The sequence below is a fragment of the Poromitra crassiceps genome, assembly GCF_964638095.1.
Source record: "Poromitra crassiceps genome assembly, chromosome: 6".
In the NCBI taxonomy this organism is placed as follows: Eukaryota; Metazoa; Chordata; class Actinopteri; order Beryciformes; family Melamphaidae; genus Poromitra; species Poromitra crassiceps.
The window spans coordinates 32,566,452-32,586,451 of NC_139627.1; the positions used below are offsets into that span (position 1 = coordinate 32,566,452).

General features: G+C 44.6%; 1 protein-coding gene across 1 annotated transcript in view; it reads right to left on the reverse strand.

Annotated features, from left to right (window-relative positions):
* The window catches only part of epha3 (eph receptor A3), a gene marked incomplete at both ends in the record, with an annotated part of 207,816 nt that overhangs the window by 76,073 nt on the left and 111,743 nt on the right, over positions 1-20,000 (reverse strand). Inside the window, 2 exons of the mRNA XM_083638195.1 lie at positions 761-923; positions 16,427-16,551. Of these exons, the coding sequence (XP_083494321.1) occupies positions 761-923; positions 16,427-16,551 (288 nt within the window). The remainder of the gene's footprint in view (positions 1-760; positions 924-16,426; positions 16,552-20,000) is intronic.

Genomic DNA, 20,000 nt, shown 5'->3' on the forward strand with positions numbered 1-20,000 from the left:
AGACACTATGAATGTACCATGTGGAGTATCTAGTAACAGTTAGGATTTTACATTAATTTCATGACAAATGGTTCAAATTCTGGCCTTGTGCTTATGCAGAGCTGATTTATGACTACCACCACTACTACAAAAGCATTGGCTTTTCATTGTGACAACCAATTACTTAGATCACCATTCAGGAACAGTTTGTTTAATCATTTCCTCACTGAGCACCACTATAACCATGATCAGAAGTGTACAGTAGAAGCAGCACACTATCTTCATCCAATGGACGCGGAACACCACAAAAGCAACACCTCAGTAAGGTGTCCACTCATGGCTAACACATCTAAGCTTATCAGGAAGCTAGGATTTGAAATTATGACAGTTTGCCTAGAAAAAGTCCATTGCTTAGTAAGCCTCTTTGACAGCCACCATTTGGCTTACCACCACCACTGCTACTTACTACATATTACTTACTGCAAACTTGGTACACTTGTGCACATATCAACTCTGACTAAATGTGCAATTCAGTGTCTATATTATCTGACATATAACCCCCAAGTCACCAGAAGCTTGGACCCCGCATCGCCGCTTGCGGCTATATTTATTATTATTATTATTATTATTATTATTATTATTATTATTATTATTATTATTATTGTGTGTTTAGTTGACAAAAGAAGAACATGGTTCTTGATGGTGTGAAAAATGATAATAGTATGTATCTACAGTAGCAGTAGTTTTCAGGCCTGCTAGGCTGCTGTGGTGCTGAGCTTACAGTCAGGGCTGGTCTCGAACAGGAAGCTGGGGCTCTGGGCTCCGTAGCCGGCGGCGGTGCGCGCTCTGACCTGCAGCAGGTAGGCAGTGTGGGGCTTCAGCCCGCTGAGGGTCACGTTACAGCCCCGTGCCCGCACGATGCTGTACGATGTCTCCTGCTCCTGCTACAGCCAGGGAGGGAGGGAGGGAGGGGGAGAGAGAGAGACAGAAAGACAGAGCGAGACAGACAGACGGGCAGAGAGAGAGACAGACAGACAGAGACAGACAGAGAGAGACATTTTGTCAGAAAGTTGTGCTCATTTTGCTTCTTTCTTTCTGTATTTCCAGTCCCTTCTCTTAAATCTTTCCACAAATAAAATTAGTTGGGGGCTATAACCAGGAAGTAGCATGACATTGATATAAATGCGAGTGCCTCTTATGGCTCATTTCCACCACATATAACAGCACAGTACAGCTCTACTCGACCTGGTCTTACTCGTCTCTACTTGATATAGACTCTGTTTCCATAGCAAGTTTACTCACCTCCGCCCACACCTGGTCGTCATAGCGACCGCATATCTGCTCTCCGCCCATAGCCCAAGTAGGCTATAACGTATAACGTTAAAATTAAATCCATACACAGAACTTTTAAACTGTTTATGAAATATTGGTGCCTCTAAATGACCTACAGTGTACATGGGCAAATGTGACAATCGGCCAGGATTGAAACAATTGAAAACCACTGCATGTTAAAGCTGAGCAAGCAGATCGATTTTATTTCACCAGAGCCGAAGGCAGCAACACAAAAGACTGATGGAAATAACATTAACAGAACAGAAGAGAAGGTAAGCCCCACTAAACTGGTATCCAGCATTGACAGTAGATACAGTCAATACGATTCTGCCTGACCAATCAGTCGTCTGCAGTGTTTTCACGTTACGGTATGGTACCGGGTTCACAGCGCTGGAACCTCAACAAAGCAGGGACCAAAACTAGCACGACTCAACCCCGACTCAACCCGGGCTGTCCAGGTTTTTGATCGGTGGAATGAGACAAAAAAGCGAGACAAGCTGGGCGGGGCCGCGCTGATACCAGCGGTGGAAATGGGCCATAAAGCTTCTGGCATACTCTTCACGCATGCGCTGGAGGCGGGGCTCCACGGAGGGCGCGCGCACTCTGCGCGGGCCAAAACAGAACATAGTGAGTGCTCCAGAAATGGCGGCGATCAGTGCCAGGCAGTCTGAATGAAATTGAATGTAACGTTCCCAATTCTATATATTAAATTCTAAAAAACGACACTCAACATTTGGGACGGCTAAGCCACACAACTAGTTCGTTATAATCGAACATCATGCTTTGAAGGCGACTTTACGACGGTGAGGACTCAATCACAGTAGATATCCGCTGATAGCTAAGCCTACCACAGAGATCTCACAGGCACAGGCAGCAAAACCCGACGCGCTGATAGAAAAATATCCATGGACGCGCCGCGCTGCGCTCAGGCCTCGCCCCCCGACACGCCCCGTGCGATGACGTCATAATCGCCGCGCGCCCTATGCGCTTGGCTGGGCGCAAAGAGTATGTCAGAAGCTTTAGGGTGTAGAGGTTGGGTTGGTGCAGCTGTAAAACACTTGCCTTTCTCGCCGGGGACCTGTGTTCGCCTCAAAGCCTGTACATTTCATCCATAATTCACATTTAACATTTTCGTTATTTAAGCCTAACTTTAACCCAAACCCTAAGCCAAACCCTAAGCCAATCACAAACCCTAACCCTAACCCTAATTCAAACCCTAACCCTAACCTAAACCAATTTGTTGAACTCTTGTTGTGAGAATGGATGTGATTGGTGAATGATTAAACGCTGATCCAATCAGCAGCTGTCAGCTGATTGCAGCTGGGGCAGAGCCAATGACTTCTGTGACTTGCATGAACTAACGTGATGCTTCATTTGTTTAAGTTGCAGCCATTTTGACAGCACGGGGTGAGGCCGGGCTGCTGGAAAGGTCTAGGACTAGGTTAAGGTTAGCGCCAACGTTAGTCTGTAACTATTGGTAAATACTCTTTACATCAGTGCTGATTTGCATGCAGATACAATTAACATAAAATACACAAACACATACTGTACATACTCTCCCCCTCTCTCTCTCTCTCTCTCTCACTCACACACACACACACACACACACACACACACACACACACACACACACACACACACACACACACACACACACACACACACACAAGCATGCCAGAGAGTTTGTCAGCTTGCTCCCAAATCTGATGAATTATGCCTTTTATATTTGATGACTTCTCTCTTCAATCCCCCCTACCTTCTCCCTAAGGCGCCTACAGACTGGAAGATTTTAGCAATCTTATATGTTTATTTCAGGCCACACTGTGCGGCATGGATCTAATAAACTTGGGTATGACATCAGGTTGGGGGTGTGTAGACTGTACAATGATGACACCTACTGGCTCACAGATAAGACACACTTCGTTACCTGTCCATCAGTAGTCAATACACAAGAATTAAAGGTCAGCAGCGCGCGCCAGCCATGCATCAATGTGCGCCACAGTTCTCTGGTAGAGATGTCAACAATGAAGCTTAGCAAGAATTGAGCCCGAGCAATAGTGGTATTTGTGTCTGTGAAAAACATCCAAAGAAGAAGAGGAGGAGAATGTTTTTTGCTAAGAGAGTTTGAGGTAACGTAATCATTAGCACCTAGCTACTAACATTTGGCATTTACTGATGTAACGTTAACGCCAGTGTGTCATTTCATGTTTCATTTCTATTGGTTGTTAGTAGACGTACATCATAGCAGCAGTCACACAGTGAGATTGTCAGCCTAAATTACTGACACTGTCAGAATTCATCCTAGGGTATCTTCGGTCGCAGACTGTGACAATGGCCCTCTGTGAACCTTGTTTTTGTAACCATGATTAAAGATATCTCCACGTTTCTTTCACGTTGGTCATCTTTCGTCTGGGACAGCCCAGAATGGCACAGTGTGAAGGGGGCTTCAGCCCACACAGACCTGCTCAGTCTCAGCCCACACAGACCTGCTCAGTCTCAGCCTACGCAGACCTGCTCAGTCTCAGCCCACACAGACCTGCTCAGTCTCAGCCTACGCAGACCTGCTCAGTCTTAGCCCACACAGACCTGCTCAGTCTCAGCCTACGCAGACCTGCTTAGTCTCAGTTTACACAGACCTGCTCAGTCTCAGCCTACGCAGACCTGCTCAGTCTCAGCCCACGCAGACCTGCTCAGTCTCAGCTTACACAGACCTGCTCAGTCTCAGCCTACACAGACCTGCTCAGTCTCAGCCCACACAGACCTGCTCAGTCTCAGCCCACACAGACCTGCTCAGTCTCAGCCCACACAGACCTGCTCAGTCTCAGCCTACGCAGACCTGCTCAGTCTCAGCCCACACAGACCTGCTCAGTCTCAGCCCACACAGACCTGCTCAGTCTCAGCCCACACATACCTGCTCAGTCTCAGCCCACACAGACCTGCTCAGTCTCAGCCCACGCAGACCTGCTCAGTCTCAGCCCACGCAGACCTGCTCAGTCTCAGCTTACACAGACCTGCTCAGTCTCAGCTTACACAGACCTGCTCAGTCTCAGCTTACACAGACCTGCTCAGTCTCAGCCCACGCAGACCTGCTCAGTCTCAGCTTACACAGACCTGCTCAGTCTCAGCTTACACAGCCCTGCTCAGTCTCAGCCTACACAGACCTGCTCAGTCTCAGCCCACACAGACCTGCTCAGTCTCAGCCCACACAGACCTGCTCAGTCTCAGCCCACGCAGACCTGCTCAGTCTCAGCCTACGCAGACCTGCTCAGTCTCAGCCCATGCAGACCTGCTCAGTCTCAGCTTACACAGACCTGCACTGGCGCCGGAACAAGGGGGACATGGGGACATTTTGTCCCCCTTAAAATTTGGTCCCCCTAAAAAAAAAAAAAAAAACATTTTTTTTTTTTTTTTTTAATCTGAGGGGGCAACTGCCCCTGACGCTTAGAGCCCACTTTACACTGTTTACACAGCCTGTGATGCTTGTTACAGCCGTGATCATTGTGGGATTATTACACCTGAGACAGACAGACCCAGGGATCAAGTTACAGAGAGCCCACTTTACACTGTTTACACAGCCTGTGACACTTGTTAAAGCCGTGATCATTGTGGGATTATTACACCTGAGAGACAGACAGACCTGGACTCTGTACTGCACTCACTGTCATTGGCTGCTGCTATAATCGTATACGGTTATTGTTATTTTATTTTTGTGTTGAGATGACAAGTTTTGCACTGTGTTTCGAAGTGATAATAATAATAATAAGTTCAGTGTTTCTGCCTGTGTTGCTGTCTGTTGTAGTGTAATTATAAAATGACCTAAAGGGAGAGCAGGTCACCAAGTGAGTGAGAAAAGGAAAAATACTGAATAATTACATTACTACAGTATAATCCTAATGTTAATTAAAAATGAGATATTCATCTAAATATGGCTAAAAATAATCCAAACGTCCATAAAAACGTCAATTTTTCGTCCTTCGGGGCCGTCAAAAAAAAATAAAAAAAATAAAAAAATAAAAAATTGTGTCCCCCTTATTGCAAACTCGTTCCGGCGCCACTGGCTCAGTCTCAGCTTACACAGACCTGCTCAGTCTCAGTTTACACAGACCTGCTCAGTCTCAGCCCACACAGACCTGCTCAGTCTCAGCCTACACAGACCTGCTCAGTCTCAGTCTCAGCCCACACAGACCTGCTCAGTCTCAGCTTACACAGACCTGCTCAGTCTCAGCCCAAGCAGGCGACAGGAGCGAAGGGAGCAGCAAGCAGGAGAGAGGACGAGAGGGAGACGACACAAACGACCAAGACTTCTCTCTCTGGTTGTGTGCTGTGCTGCTGCTTCCACTCTCTTAACCGCGCCAGAGTTCGTTTCCTCAGATAGTGCGCTTCATTTGGGGTGGTGTGAAAGCGCAAACTAACTCTGTTGCGGAACAAACAAACGAACTCTGGTCTGCTTGAAAACGTAGGTCTCGGTTCGTTTGCAAGTGAACTCTAGCGCGGTTCGTTTGTGGTGTGAAAGCAAACCGAACCAAACACAAGAGCAAATATAGGAAAGGTAGTGCATCATGAGTAGAAGGTGGTAGAAGGAAGCAAAACAAACACTGCTGCACGTACACACACACACACACACGCACACGGGTCGGTGCGCAGCGCGCTGCCTCGCTCGTCTCATCTCATCTGCAGAATGATGTTGGACCCAACAGCTCGCTGCCTCATCTGCTGCTCATATTGGGCGCATTCTTGTAAAATATTTATTTGACAGTAACCCCAAAGTAAAACAGAAATCCCAATATCGCATAAAGGTGGTGTTTCTCTATGGATTGTGTTTCGCGGATTCACTTGTGTTGTTCAGTCAGCCCTCAGCAGGCAAGGCGGCAGCTATATTCTGTCCAATAGACGAGTGACCATTTCGACCACGTGACATTGTTCCGAAAGTTTGGTGCTCTTGGCAAATTGCATGTGTGAAAGTGAAACGGACCAAATGAAAAATGAATCAATGTTACAACTTCACCCCCCCGAATCACACCGAGTCCAGCAGCTTATATGTGAAAGCGACCTTAGGGTTCCACTAATATGAGATTTGGAGACCAAGACAAATGCCAATGCCAATATTTTTGGATTGAAGCTGCCAATATTCAATATCCTCAAATTGGAAAATTTTCATGCCAAAAAAGACATGTATTGAGTATCTCCCCTGGAATGTTATTCTTGTTAGGGTGAAAAATCTAAACAGTGTTTCCAGAGCATACATGGAAAATTCAAGGAAACTGAAAATCAGTGGTGGACAACCTACTGTCCATATCCGAATTTTAATACAAGGCAGGCGTCAAATTTCACGGTGCCTCCAATTGCATGCCTGCGTGTGTGCGTTTGCCTGCGTGTGCATACGTTTGTGCATGCGTGTGCCTGCGCGTGTGTGTATGTGCGCGTGCGTGCGTGTGTGTGTGCATGCGTGGTGTGTCGTCTGTGACAAAATAAAGACGGGGTTTGTCCGTCTGGTTTCTTCTTTAAAGACAGTGTCATTTAGAGTCACGGCCCATTTACTACTCTATCTGCTGGTGTCTAGTGACAGTGAGCAAACTCAACTCAGACACAAGGAAATAAGAAAACAGAAACAGACAAAACCAAATAAAGGCCTGTGATGGATTATCTCGCTCTGTGGAAATAGTTTTTCATACATATGAATGCATGGGAACGAATGCCTTCTTCTGAAGGGAGGAAAACTAGCCTTAAAAATGCAACAAGAAAGCAGAAACTGTTTGAAAGTGTGTTAATGTAACATTTCTCTCGCTCAATTTAGCCAGTTTGGATTGTCCAGGGTGAAAACCCCATCTCTGCTCCAGACAGGCTTGAAATTACATTATCATTTGACCCACTTCTAAGCTATATGTTACGGTTAAACAGGGCTAAATAGGACAAGGAGAGCTTAAATCTTAATGACAATCTATTAAGGGATGACTTCAACATGCAGTGCAATGTAGCCAAGCTTATAAAGACCATCCAAAGCCCAAAACATGTCCAAGCTTAGTCCAATCTTTTTATAGACCAGGGAGCATGACACACACTGGTAATAGGCAACACACATGCACGCACGCACGCACGCACGCACGCACGCACGCACGCACGCACGCACACAAGAACTGGGTTCGGGCCGCATTTTTCTGTCCGAACCCGACCGAGCCCGAGACAGCATTAGTCGAGCCTGGCCTGAGTTCGACAGGTGTTCAGTTGATTCTGTCCGAGCCCGATTGCAGCCAGATTTTTTGTTCTTTTACCGGAGCCGAGCAGACATGCAGTGATTAGACAATGAATTGGCACCAATCAGGCACACTTAGGTTTTCGCATGTGGGTGTCTCTTCATCACAGCTGTATCTCTCCCACAGCTTGTGACTGTTCAGCACTCAGGGCAGCATGTGAGCCCCGCAAAATCACACACAGGTGTGGCCCAGGGATCTGAGTGTGTGTGTGTGTGTGTGTGTGTGTGTGTGTGTGTGTGTGTGTGTGTGTGTGTGTGCTCTCTGTGTGCGTAACTGTGTGTAATGCTGATCTTACAAAATACTTTTCAAGCGATTTCCCTGTTGCAGACAAATTGCAAATGTCTGATGAAATCATGAGAGTTTTGCTGGAGTTGTGGTGCGCTCGTGTTACAGCTACAGCAGAACGCAACATGCAAGATATCCGCTGAATAAGTGTCCAAATGTTCATGTCATTCTGGCCAATACTCCACTTCTGTTATAACATTTCAGTCTGGAATATGGAATATCTTTCAATTATCTTTATGACTAAAAGGCTAAAATCTCATGTGTAAGAAATGACTGTTCTACATTGAAGTAAAAATTTAAATAATTAACTCGTTGGTTTTGGATTTATTTAGCTTCAAGAGTGCATTTTTGTTCTTGTGTGACCCTCAACACAGACTTTGAGAATCCCAGGCCACTTACTGATACTTATGCTTAAATTAACCCACTCATATTCTGGTTTATTTGAAGAAAAACATTTTGGCTATTGGAAATTCTAATTGGCTGGTAACTTTCAAATCTAGCAGCCATATTGGTAGGTGGTCAAAAAAGTTAATTTCAAGCCCTGCAGGGAGAGCAGGTGTTGACATAGGAGTGAATGAAAAAAGGATAAAATATTGGTGGTTAAGACTGAATAATGACATCACAACTGTTAATTTAAAATGAGTTATTCCTCTAAACCTGACTTCAAATGGCCCAAATTTTTCACGCTGGTGGCGTTCGGCCCCCAGCCCTCAGCAAAATGTGGCCCTTGGTGAAAGGTAATTGGGGACCCCTGACATACTGTTTAACGTTAGCATTTGAGATAACGCTATTGTAACAAACTATATCCAGGATGCACATTGCACATGCAACATTACTAATCTGATTAATATCACATATTTGGGTGATGTACCCCATCAAATTGCTGTAGCGGGGTGTTTTAAAGCTAGAGCTGGTGTCATCTGAAAGGAAGAATCACTACATTTGAATATGAAAAATATAAATTTTGGTATAATACACTTTGATTACCAGTCCTTTTCATCAAAGTAGTATAGCTATAATTGGGAGTGATGGTGTTACAGTAGGCTATTGGTGGAAGTGCACAGTCACAATCTGGCCCTCTGGTAGCGAGGACATTTTTTTGTGGCCCTCTCTATCATCAAAGTTGCCCAAACAGACAATGGTCACAAACAGTCACAAACAGACAATGGAGGTCAGGTTTTATTTCAGGTAAAGCACAAGGAAAGTTTTTATATGGATATCTCAGGGAAGTGCTTTGACTGTGGGTATGTTGTTCACAAGCCAGCTCTCCTCATAGCTGTTGTAAAGATATAAAGAGACCAGACAGCCTGGCATTGGTTATAGCCTCAGACTCAGAGAGGCAGCCCTGGGCTGCCCAGTAAACGCTTCGTATGCCTACATGAAGCTTCAGTTAGATTTCATCTGTTAAACCAACATTTGTTACAAAAGGAATTAAATCATAATGTTAACCAAAATGCCACGGAAAAATTAGCTAATCAACACAGAGCTGCAAAGATCAGTTCATCGGATAATTTTCCCCATATGACGATGTTAGGTTGCCCAGCTGGAGAGTCTGGCTGCTAGGAGCTGAGATGACCAGCTGGGCCTCGGTTCCCCCTCAACAATGAAAATCAGATTTCCATACAGGCGTCATTTTGATAGACTGACCTCATAGTGGGAATCTCCATGGTTACTTTTGGCGAGACAACAAATATTAGAACTTAAAGTGCCATATTTACAGAGCTAGAGCATTGACAGTATATAAATACACTACACACTGTGCACAAAGCTAGAACCAGCAGCTACCTAAAAAGTTCAGAGGAGTGGGGACCCCACACAGGTTCCAACCCAATGGAGCTACTGCGCAGAATCCGGTTCACTAAATCTGGGGTATTTTGGCCTCACAAGAGCATACCAGGAGGAGGTGGAGGCACAGTGTCCATATTTCTTCTTCTCAATGTAACAAACACATTACAAACTACCCTACACATGTGAACTAATGCACTGCAATTTACAGTGTGGTTCATTTACAGTGTGGTGTGGCTCTGTGCAACATGATCTCCAAAATAAATGTGAAGCAGCAATGTTGGTCCACAGCACAAAACGTTCTTGTTTCACAATAAATAAATAAATAAATAAATAAATAAATAAATAAATAAATAAATAAATAAATAAATAAATAAATAAAAAAAAGTGTTGAATGTGAACATCATGTTCGTGTCCATAACTCAGTCCTGGGCGGCTGGTGACCGACTCGCTACCAACTTCTCAACGGGCCTGAATATTCAAACCCGGCCCGACTCTAGTAAGTCCAAGTCGAAAATGAAACTGAGAACTCTAGTTTAGGCAAACCACTTGGTCATGTTTAGGTAGCCTCTCAAGCCAGTCTATCTCTTCCACTATCTCAGCGACAGTCTGTAATTTAGCCCATTCAAATTTGGACAGAGGAAGTTGTCAACTTCCAAAGGAAAAAAAACACTGCAGGTGATCTGAGAAATTAGCGGATGTCCCGCCTTATTTCCGTTTTGACCAGCTTTCTCCTGTATGAAGATGGTTGGGCGGAAGCATTTGCAAATTGTGGGAGCTAACGCGTCTGTTGAGATTTTAAGAGAGACTTTAAGAGACTATGTTTAAGCAACTCAAACTTGGTTAAGTTAGGCGTTTATGTTTTCTTGTGTTCAGACATAGGTTTATAGATGTTTTTTATTTACCTTGACAGTTTCGACGAGTCACTCTCGTCTTCTTCAGAAGCAGTCGCACTGACAGCTGGGTATGATTATAAATGAAGACATCATTGAACTAAACTTGGTTAAGTTAAGGCTTAAAATGTGCAAAGTGAAGACGCTGCCGGAACAACACTCCCACCCACCCCTTTACCCTTCACCCTTACGTGTCAGCGACCTAGCCTACTACAATATCAGACTGTCGTTACGCTAAATGGCTGTCCTCTAGCGGCCTCTAGCGGTGAACAAACGTTACCTTCTACCAATGTTAAATTTGTTTTTGTGAAACTACAATGTCTTTGGGCTTTAGACCAACATTATGTCACAAGCTGTGTTTCTGGTACTGTGGTTTATGTATTTGTGTTTTTGTGAATGTCTATTTGAGTATACAATGAAATTAAGCATATATCTGTGTGTGTTTGTGTTTGTATGTGCGTGACAGACTCACACCAGCTCTCTCTCATCCATGCATGCTGCAGCCCAACAAGGCATATGATTGTGTATTGTCCACTCGTGTGTGTGTGTGTGTGTGTGTGTGTGTGTGTGTGTGTGTGTGTGTGTGTGTGTGTGTGTGTGTGCATGTGTGTGTGTGCATGTTCATGTGTGTTTGTGCGTATATGCATCAGAGAACATTGCTAGAATGTAACATGGCCTCCATGCTGCGAACGTTACGCTCTGACAATCTAAACAAAGCTGTGTCGGGTTACAGCCTGTATAACACACACGCGCGCGCACACTCGCACACTCACACTCACACTCACACACACACACACACACACACACACACACACACACACACACACACACACACACACAGATATATAGCCACATGTAGACCCAGAATCAGGACATGTAGTGCAGTGAGTGAGTAAATAGAGTGTATGTGTGTGTGTGTGTGTGTGTGTGTGTGTGTGTGTGTGCACGCACGCGCGAGCGCGTGTGTGTGTAATGTGTATGTGTGTGTAGAGTGTTTGAGCCAGCATTCCTTCCATCTGAAACTAAATAAACAGGCCAAATTAAAGTTTTGAAGCTCTCTGCTCTCTAGATTACAGCGATAAAAACGCAAAAACAATCAGCAAAATGTTTTCCCACAAATTCTATTTTCACAAAGTGCACTTGGAGATGCCTTATCGCCAACGCAGCGCCCTTTACTCCAGTTTAGCACAGAGAGGATCATGCAGTGAGTCTGCCTTCCAAAGATGAAACAGCTCTCTTCTTCTGGGAAGTTTCCCGGTCAGGCATTCCAAAGGATGTCACCAAACATCCCCCAAGGATGCACATAGAGCCTATGCAGTTAGTGAGCATAACCAAGAGCCATAACACTTTGTGTTATTCAGTTCAAACACATATCCACGAGCCATTTAGTCTCAGGGTGAACAAGCACAATCACCTTGAAGCGCACGGCACGGTGCTGTGGTCATTCAGCCTTATGGCACTTAAGGCAATGTTTTGGGCGTACCTCAGTAAACTAATCCCATAACCCTCACCTAAGCCTGACAGCAACATCTGTTCCCTTCCACGTCCATTATGACGCGTAACGTGTCATTTTGTTACGGAAGTGCCTGGAATAAACTGCGGAGCTCTTGGCGCAGGAAAACAGGAAGACAAGGTAAAGACTGCCCATCTGCATCTGACATTGTAATGATACAAAGCGGGTTGACAATCGACAAAGCCTCCCCTTAACAGTAAACTGTTAAAAGAAGCTGGTGCAGTGGGTAAATTGCTATTGGATGACATGATAATATCAACCCGATCTCCAAAAAAATTGTAAAATAGCAACGTTTGTGGACATACGTTGGTATTTTACGATGTCGGCTAAGAAATTGTAAAATGGGAACGTATGCGTCTACAGCGGTGGGCGTGGTTTGGGCGTGTTTTACGGAGATTTTCTGTTTCTAACCCCTCCCCCTACTCTAATCCTCACCCTAACCACTCAGAACGTTACTATTTTACATTTTTCGAGCCGAAATCGTAAAATAGCAACGTTGGTCCATATCGTTGGTATTATACAATTTTCTAAGAGACTGTGTTGGATAATATACACTGTGATGTCTTCCTTTTAAAGTGCTGTAAATACAGACAGAGAAGCTATAGAGCAGACAGCTGAGGCTGAGAGCACTCAATCAAGCTGGCTGTAGCATGGTAAACACCGCTGATATTTATATGATTTCGAGAATATGAATATGAATTCGATTCGAGCGGGAGAACGGGAGCTGCTATCTCGTCACATATAGCTAAGTGGTGCATTGATATATTTTAAAAACACTTTCAGGGTGAGTTAAAAATCATAATCAAAGTTGGAAATAAGGTCCAGGTTGTAAAAAACTGGAATTCTCCTTATGTCGATGGAAGGATAGATACACTGCGTAACGCGTCATCATTCAGAAGCCACGCCCAAGATGGGGTAAAACAGAACCCCCCCCTCCAATCCTGGCGTTCTCCTATGTCACGTGCATGGTTGCGTGTTGCACAAAAAGATTGTATATACGGAAGATGAACACTCCAACTTACTTCCTTGACAGCTAGATCCACATTTTTCTTCTCTCAATGGCTTCCTTGTTTTGCTCAGGAGTACAAAAAAACTTTAACTGGCGATTTTTTACATTTGTTGTCTGCGCAGCCCACCACACAAAAGCTTTTAGCTATGTTTAATTCAAGGAAAATTACGCTGGTGTGTGGAAATGAACTGAGCTTTTCCCCCATGATGGGCGTGACCTATTTCATGCAGTGTCTCTATGGGTGACGTTTTTTAGTCCACAAAACATGTGTGAAGGTTTCCAGGGAAACGAAGTTACAGCATTCTCCTAAAAAACTGAAGTGAATGGTGACCAACTTATATATAAAAACAAAAAACAACAAACACAACATTAAAAGGATGTCATTTACAGTACACCCTGTTTTTAGCTGAAATCTTCACTGTAGCCGTGAGTTGAACCTCTGAGTTGAACCTCTGAGGTTCGAATATGGGCTCCGCCTTCGTGCCCCCATAGTTAAAAAGAACAGATACAGAAATTCCTTTGTGCCTGTCTCTATCAGAGCGTTGAACGCTGCTGGGGTACAAATGTAATGTCTCCCCATCTGCCGTTGCTGTTATTTTGTTATTTATTTATTTTATCCTTTTATTCTTTTATTCTTTTATCTTTATTTATTCTTAGGGGTACAGTACAGTATATCTGTATTATATACTTTGTCTGCCCTTTGGTCTGGACTGAGGTTTTTTCTTTTGTGCTTTAATACAATGATACATTGTAGCTCTTTCTTGTGATATAAATGTGCTGCTGTGAGCGAACTGCACTTTGCTACTATGCACTTTATATCTCTACTGTGCACTTTAGATCGTTGCTACTGTTGTCATTTGCACTTTAACTATTGTGTTGCACTTTAAACTGCTGCTCTAGACTGTTTTTACAATGTTTTTTTTTTGTCTTATTTGTTTTTATGTATGTACTTCGTACTACGCTTTCTGCAATCCAATTTGCCCTTTTGGGACACTTAATAAATCTTGAATCTTGAATCTTGAATCTTGAAAGTTAAAACGGGACTTTCAGCTCATGCTACAGTGAAGATTTCAGCTAAAAACAGGATTTCTCCCCCCTTTTCTTTTTAGCGTGTAAAGTTGGTCACCATCCAGAGTTTAAGAGAATGCTGTCTCTGTTTCACTGGAAAACTCCACGAATGTTACTAACAACAACAAAATCACCCAACCTTCCATGGGGGTGAGTAGATAATGACTGAATTTTCATTTTTGGGTGAACTGATCCTTTAATATTTGCCTGTTGAAATCGCTTTCAATGTCTGTTGCTCTGTTTGTATGTTCTGTCCTGTTTCTGTGTGTATGCAATGGTGTGTGTGTATGTACACTAGTGTGTGTGTGTGTGTGTGTGTGTGTGTGTGTGTGTGTGTGTGTGTGTGTGTGTGTGTGTGTGTGTGTGTGTGTGTGTGTGCGTGCGTGCGTGCGTGTGTCTAAGTGTTTCCCAGCCCCTCTCTGTTTCATGGGTGAGTCATGGTGTGGTCTGGTGTTGGTAGTTGGCGCTCATGCTCTCGCCCTCCCATGGCCTCCATCCTCTACAAGCCAGGGGCCCTCGAAGCCGCTCTGCCTGCCCCACTCAGAGGCCACTATCCTGGGTAAGCCCCGGACTATGATGGGGGAGTCCCAGCTCACTCTTCTGCATGGGAGAGTCCTTTGTCTGGTGTTGGCAATCCCAGGTTCTGGCTGCTGTGGAGGATGTTTTAGGGGCTTGATGGGGGCTTGTGTGTGTGTGTGTGTGTGTGTGTGTGTGTGTGTGTGTGTGTGTGTGTGTGTGTGTGTGTGTGTGTGTGTGTGTGTGTGTGTGTGTGTGTGTGTGTGTGTGTATGTGTGTGTGTGTGTGTGTGCGTGTGTGTGTGTGTGTGTGTGCGTGCTTGTGTCTGGGCCAGTGGGCCTGAGTCATTCTGAAAGACGCTGTGGTTAACAGGGATCAGGTCTGTCACACGCTCCTTCCCTCCCTCAGGCCTAACTTCCTTCCAACCCATTTCTCTCTCTGTCTCTTTTTGTGTATGCATTTGTGATGTGTGTGATTTGTGTGCATGCATGTGTGTATGTGCAACCCAATCAATTGCCAGAATAAAATGTCGGCATTTTACATGTTTGCAAACCAGGGATATGTACAATATCATCAAAATATGTCATCAAAATATGTTTCTAAAATGTGGCATTTTACATTTCTGCAAATGTACAATCTCAGGGAACTCTAAACCCTAAATTAGATAGCCGGACAGACAGATAGATAGATAGATAGATAGATAGACAGATAGATAGATCAATCGATCACGATTGATCGATCGACAGCTCGACGGATAGACGGATAGATAGATGGATAGATGGATAGATGGATAGATGGATAGATGGATAGATGGATAGATGGATAGATGGATAGATGGATAGATAGATGGATAGATAGATGGATACATAGATGGATACATAGATGGATATATAGATAGATGGATAGATAGATGGATACATAGATGGATATATAGATGGATAGATAGATAGATAGATAGATAGATAGATACATAGATAGATAGATGATAGATGGATAGATGAGAGATGGATAGATAGATAGATAGATAGATGATAGATGGACATAGATAGATAGATAGATAGATAGATAGATAGATAGATAGATAGATAGATAGATAGCTTTATGTGTCTCACAGGAAATTTGTTTTCACAATCAGTACATGTTTCAGAAGCATAGGTGATCACATCATACAACTTCCAAGAACATAACGCATAACACATATCATCCATTTTGGTTCAGAAACGTGATATCCTAAAGTATATAGACAAGAACACATTTGCCACCCACACATTTGCCACTTATGCCAGCATATGAAAAACTACAGTTGAACAGCAGATCTCCAGTGAGCTCTGACCTAGTATCAGTCATTCACTTCTCCTCTGCCTGTTTACAGCCTTGTTTTAACATGTTAGGGAAGGTTGGCTGACCCGGGAGCAGCGTTTACAGAGGAGGCGGCCCTCGTATGCCTACTAATCAAGAGATTAGGGGCCACTGTTGGCATTCAGGGGAACTGTGATCTGAGACAAACACACACACGCACGCACGCATGCACACGCACACGCACACGCACACACACACACACACACACACACACACACACACACACACACACACACAGTGAGGGTTTAGCAGTTAGTTTGCAACAATGAGGTTGTAACGGTGAGTTTGTAACAATGACGTAACAGTGAGGTTGTAACAGCGAGGTTGTAGCAGTGAGTTTGTAACAGTGAGGTTGTAACAGTCAGATTGTAACAGTGAGGTTGTAACAATGAGATTGTAACAGTGAGGTTGTAGCAGTGAGGTTGAGTGCACTGACCTTCTCGTAGTATTTGACCTCGTAGTCGAGGATGATGCCGTTAGGTCTCTCCGGCTCCAGCCAGGACAGGGAGACGCTGTTACGAGACGTCCTCTCCTTCCTGATCACTGTCACTGGAGAGGGAGCTGGGCGAGAGACACCATAAAGAGAGAGAAAGAGAGAGGGGGGGGAGGGCGAGAGAGAGAGAGAGAGAGAGAGAGAGTTTACAGTATGTGTATAATGAGGTTCAGGGGAAGTTCAGTTGTCAGTGTGTTTCTGTTGCATCCTGTTGATTGTCTGTGGTTCCTGTTGCCCTAATTCACTTTGCTGCCCAGTGGGGCCACATTATAGGTTATTTGGTGTGGGGGGGGGCTTAATGCAAACACAGGCTTGTACATGCATGCACACACACACACACACGCACGCATGCACGCATGCACGCACGCACGCGCACACACACACACACACACACACACACACACACACACACACACACACACACACACACACACACAGGCCTGCCCCTGCCCCCCAAAAAACAACTCCATACGTCGTTTGTACATGTAGCTTTTACAACGTGTAATGGTTCTGAATTAAGCGACCTCCGTGTTACCTGCAGCTTGGTCGGGTGTCCATACAGGCATACTGCATACTCTTGTTCTTGTTTAATTGTTTTATTGAGTCTATTTCTGCAATAACTGCACTTATGGCTGCATTTACTCTACTAATGTTAACATTACTGCTCGTTGCTACGTTGCTGCTATGTTGTCAATGTACGGCAGTCTCTGATTGGCCGGTTACATTGGAACTTCAGGAAATCACTGTAAGTCCAGACTGATCCGTGGAGTGGACTATATCAAAACCTGTCAGATATAGCAGCAACAACAAAGAACAGTAAATAACAAACTACAGGACAAGTCAGATGGTCTGTTGTCAGTTATAAAACGGCTCTCTCAAATCAAGCAATCTGATTGGTTCATAGCCGTGATATAATGAGCGTATATCACAGCTGGGGCCACAATCACCGAATGAGAAAACAAAAGGTATAGCTAGCTAGCCTCGCAAACAGAGTGACTCTAGAAGCTAGTGTTTACTGTTATCTGCTGCTAGTGATGTCATCAGTATATGACAGCTAGCTAACCACTAGCTAGCTAACAGCGATAACATTCGCTAGCTACCGAAATGGAAACATTTCAGGTTAATTTTGACCTCTGGAGTGGCTTAACTATGGACGAGTGGTCGAGGCTAGCTATCCTCGGACCTAACGTTAGCACAAGCATTAGCCAAAGTTAGCTAGCTAACGTTAGCTATCACCAAGCCTGTGTTGCTAGTTGACGTTACGTTTAGCAACGGCGTCGGCTGTGTAGGGAGCCAGGAAGGACTATTTTAGTACGAGGAAGATTATGATTCATGAATAACAGCCATTTAAATTGGAGGTATCCATTACTTTCATATTGCCATACTTGGTAAACGTTTCATTATAAAAGCAATAGATCACTTCTGGCCATGGTATATGCTCATTATAACACATCTAAGGGTGTTTTCGCCCTCCGCCGAAGGACGGCCCTTAGGTGTGGTATAATGAGCATACCACGGCCTGTCTTTAGCTATTGCTTAAATATACTGTAACAGTAACATGTGTCAGGTGAATGTCACTCACTGTCCCTAGTCTATGGCAGGCAGCAACATAGACTGCTGCTAACGCACAGCTCTTTGACTTCTCCCCTAGTAGGACTGGTAGCTCTCTCTCTCTCTCTCTCTCTTTCTCTCTGCCGTCACTCCCTTTCTCATTTCCCTTTTTTTACTGCTCTCTAATTGCTAGGCAGCTCGGGGGCCAGCCCGGCATCTGAGCCATCCACTTTTAATTTTATTAGACCACAGGAAAAACATGTTTGTCTTTGAAATGTTCGAGCCTTTCTTGATTGTGATTATATAGCTTCAGAGAGAGCGAGAGAGGGAGAGAGAGGGAGAGAGAGAGAGAGAGAGAGAGAGAGAGAGAGGGGGGGAGACAGTGTGTGTGTGTTTCCAATGGAAGTTATTTTTTCTCCCATAATGAATCCAGATGGGGAGAATCTGTTTCTGCCCCCCTGTGGTTGTGATAGCGGGGGGAGGCTGGCTCTGTGGTTTATGGTGGTAATGATTTACAGTGTATGGGCCCGCTTGGAGGCAGCTTTAAGTTCCTCTCCTCTCCCTCTCTGGTGTGTTGCCATGCACTCGTTTGCTGTGGCGATGTGTTTCCATTTGTGGCATCGTACAGTGGTGAGACTGATACATCAGGCCCATATCGGCCTTCTGTTAAATATCAGCCAGTCACCGTCACCTCTGAAATGATGATATGATGCAGTTTGATGACATATTTATTGTAGAATCATTCAATCCTCGTTTAACCTTGACCCTACTGATATCCAGAACTACAGACGTGTCTCTGATTTCTATCCAAAACCCTTGAACGAGCAGCTTCCAATCAACTTTCTCTATCTCTCCCAGAATGACCTGCAATCTGGTTTCAAGGTTTTTCACTCTACTGAGACAGCTCTCCTTGCCGTCACAGAGGCCCTACACACTGCTAAGGCCTCATCCCTCTCCTTTGTCCTTGTCCTCCTTGACCTGTCTGCCGGTTTTGATACAGTTAACCACCAAATCCTTCTCTCCATTCTGTCTGACATACTGTTGGTATCTCAGGATCTGCACAATCTTGACTTGCTTCCTATCTCTCTAAGCGCTCATACCAGGTCTTGTGGAGAGGATCCCTATCCAAATCCTGCACTCTTAGCACAGGTGTCCCCCAGGGCTCAGTCCTGGGCCCCTTGCTATTCCTTCTCTATATGAGATCTCTTGGCCATGCAATCTCATCTCACAGCTTTTCTTATGATATGCAGATAACACTCAGCTCTACCTGCCCCCCCTCAGACACACAAATTGAGGAACACATCAATGCATGCCTCAAAAACATTGGGGCCTGGATGTCTGCCCACCACCTCAAGCTCAATCTTCCTCCCAGGTAAAGACTGCCCTCTCACAGACCTCTCCATCTCCATTGACAACACTACTCTGCTTCCCTCTACAATGGCTAAGAACCTCGGGTGATCCTGGACAACCAGCTGTCCAGCTCTGCCTTGCAGTGACTACCCGCTCCTGTAGGTTCTCCCTGTACAACATCCTCAAAATCCTCCTGGTCCAGGCACTTGTCATCTCCCGCCTGGACTACTGCAACGTTCTTCTGGCTGGTCTACCTGCCTCTGCCATTAGACCGCGACAGCTCATACAGAACGCTGGAGCCCATCTGGTGTTCAACTATCCTAAATTCTCTCATGTGACTCCCCTCTGTCCTCCCCAAATGACCAGTACATCATCAATGTAGCATTTCCACAACAAGACATTTGACATCTGATAAGTACATTAAACACTTATATGAAGAGCCCTCTCTTGTGGTGTTTAAACGAGGCCACAAGGTAAGTGATATGTGCACTGCCTCAGATCTTCCTCCTACTCCTACTTCTTTTCAAACTCTCTTAACACTTATTCCTAATGGCAACTATAAATGTGGCGCATGTGCGCAGTGCAACAGCACTAAGAAAAGCTAATATTTTCTACA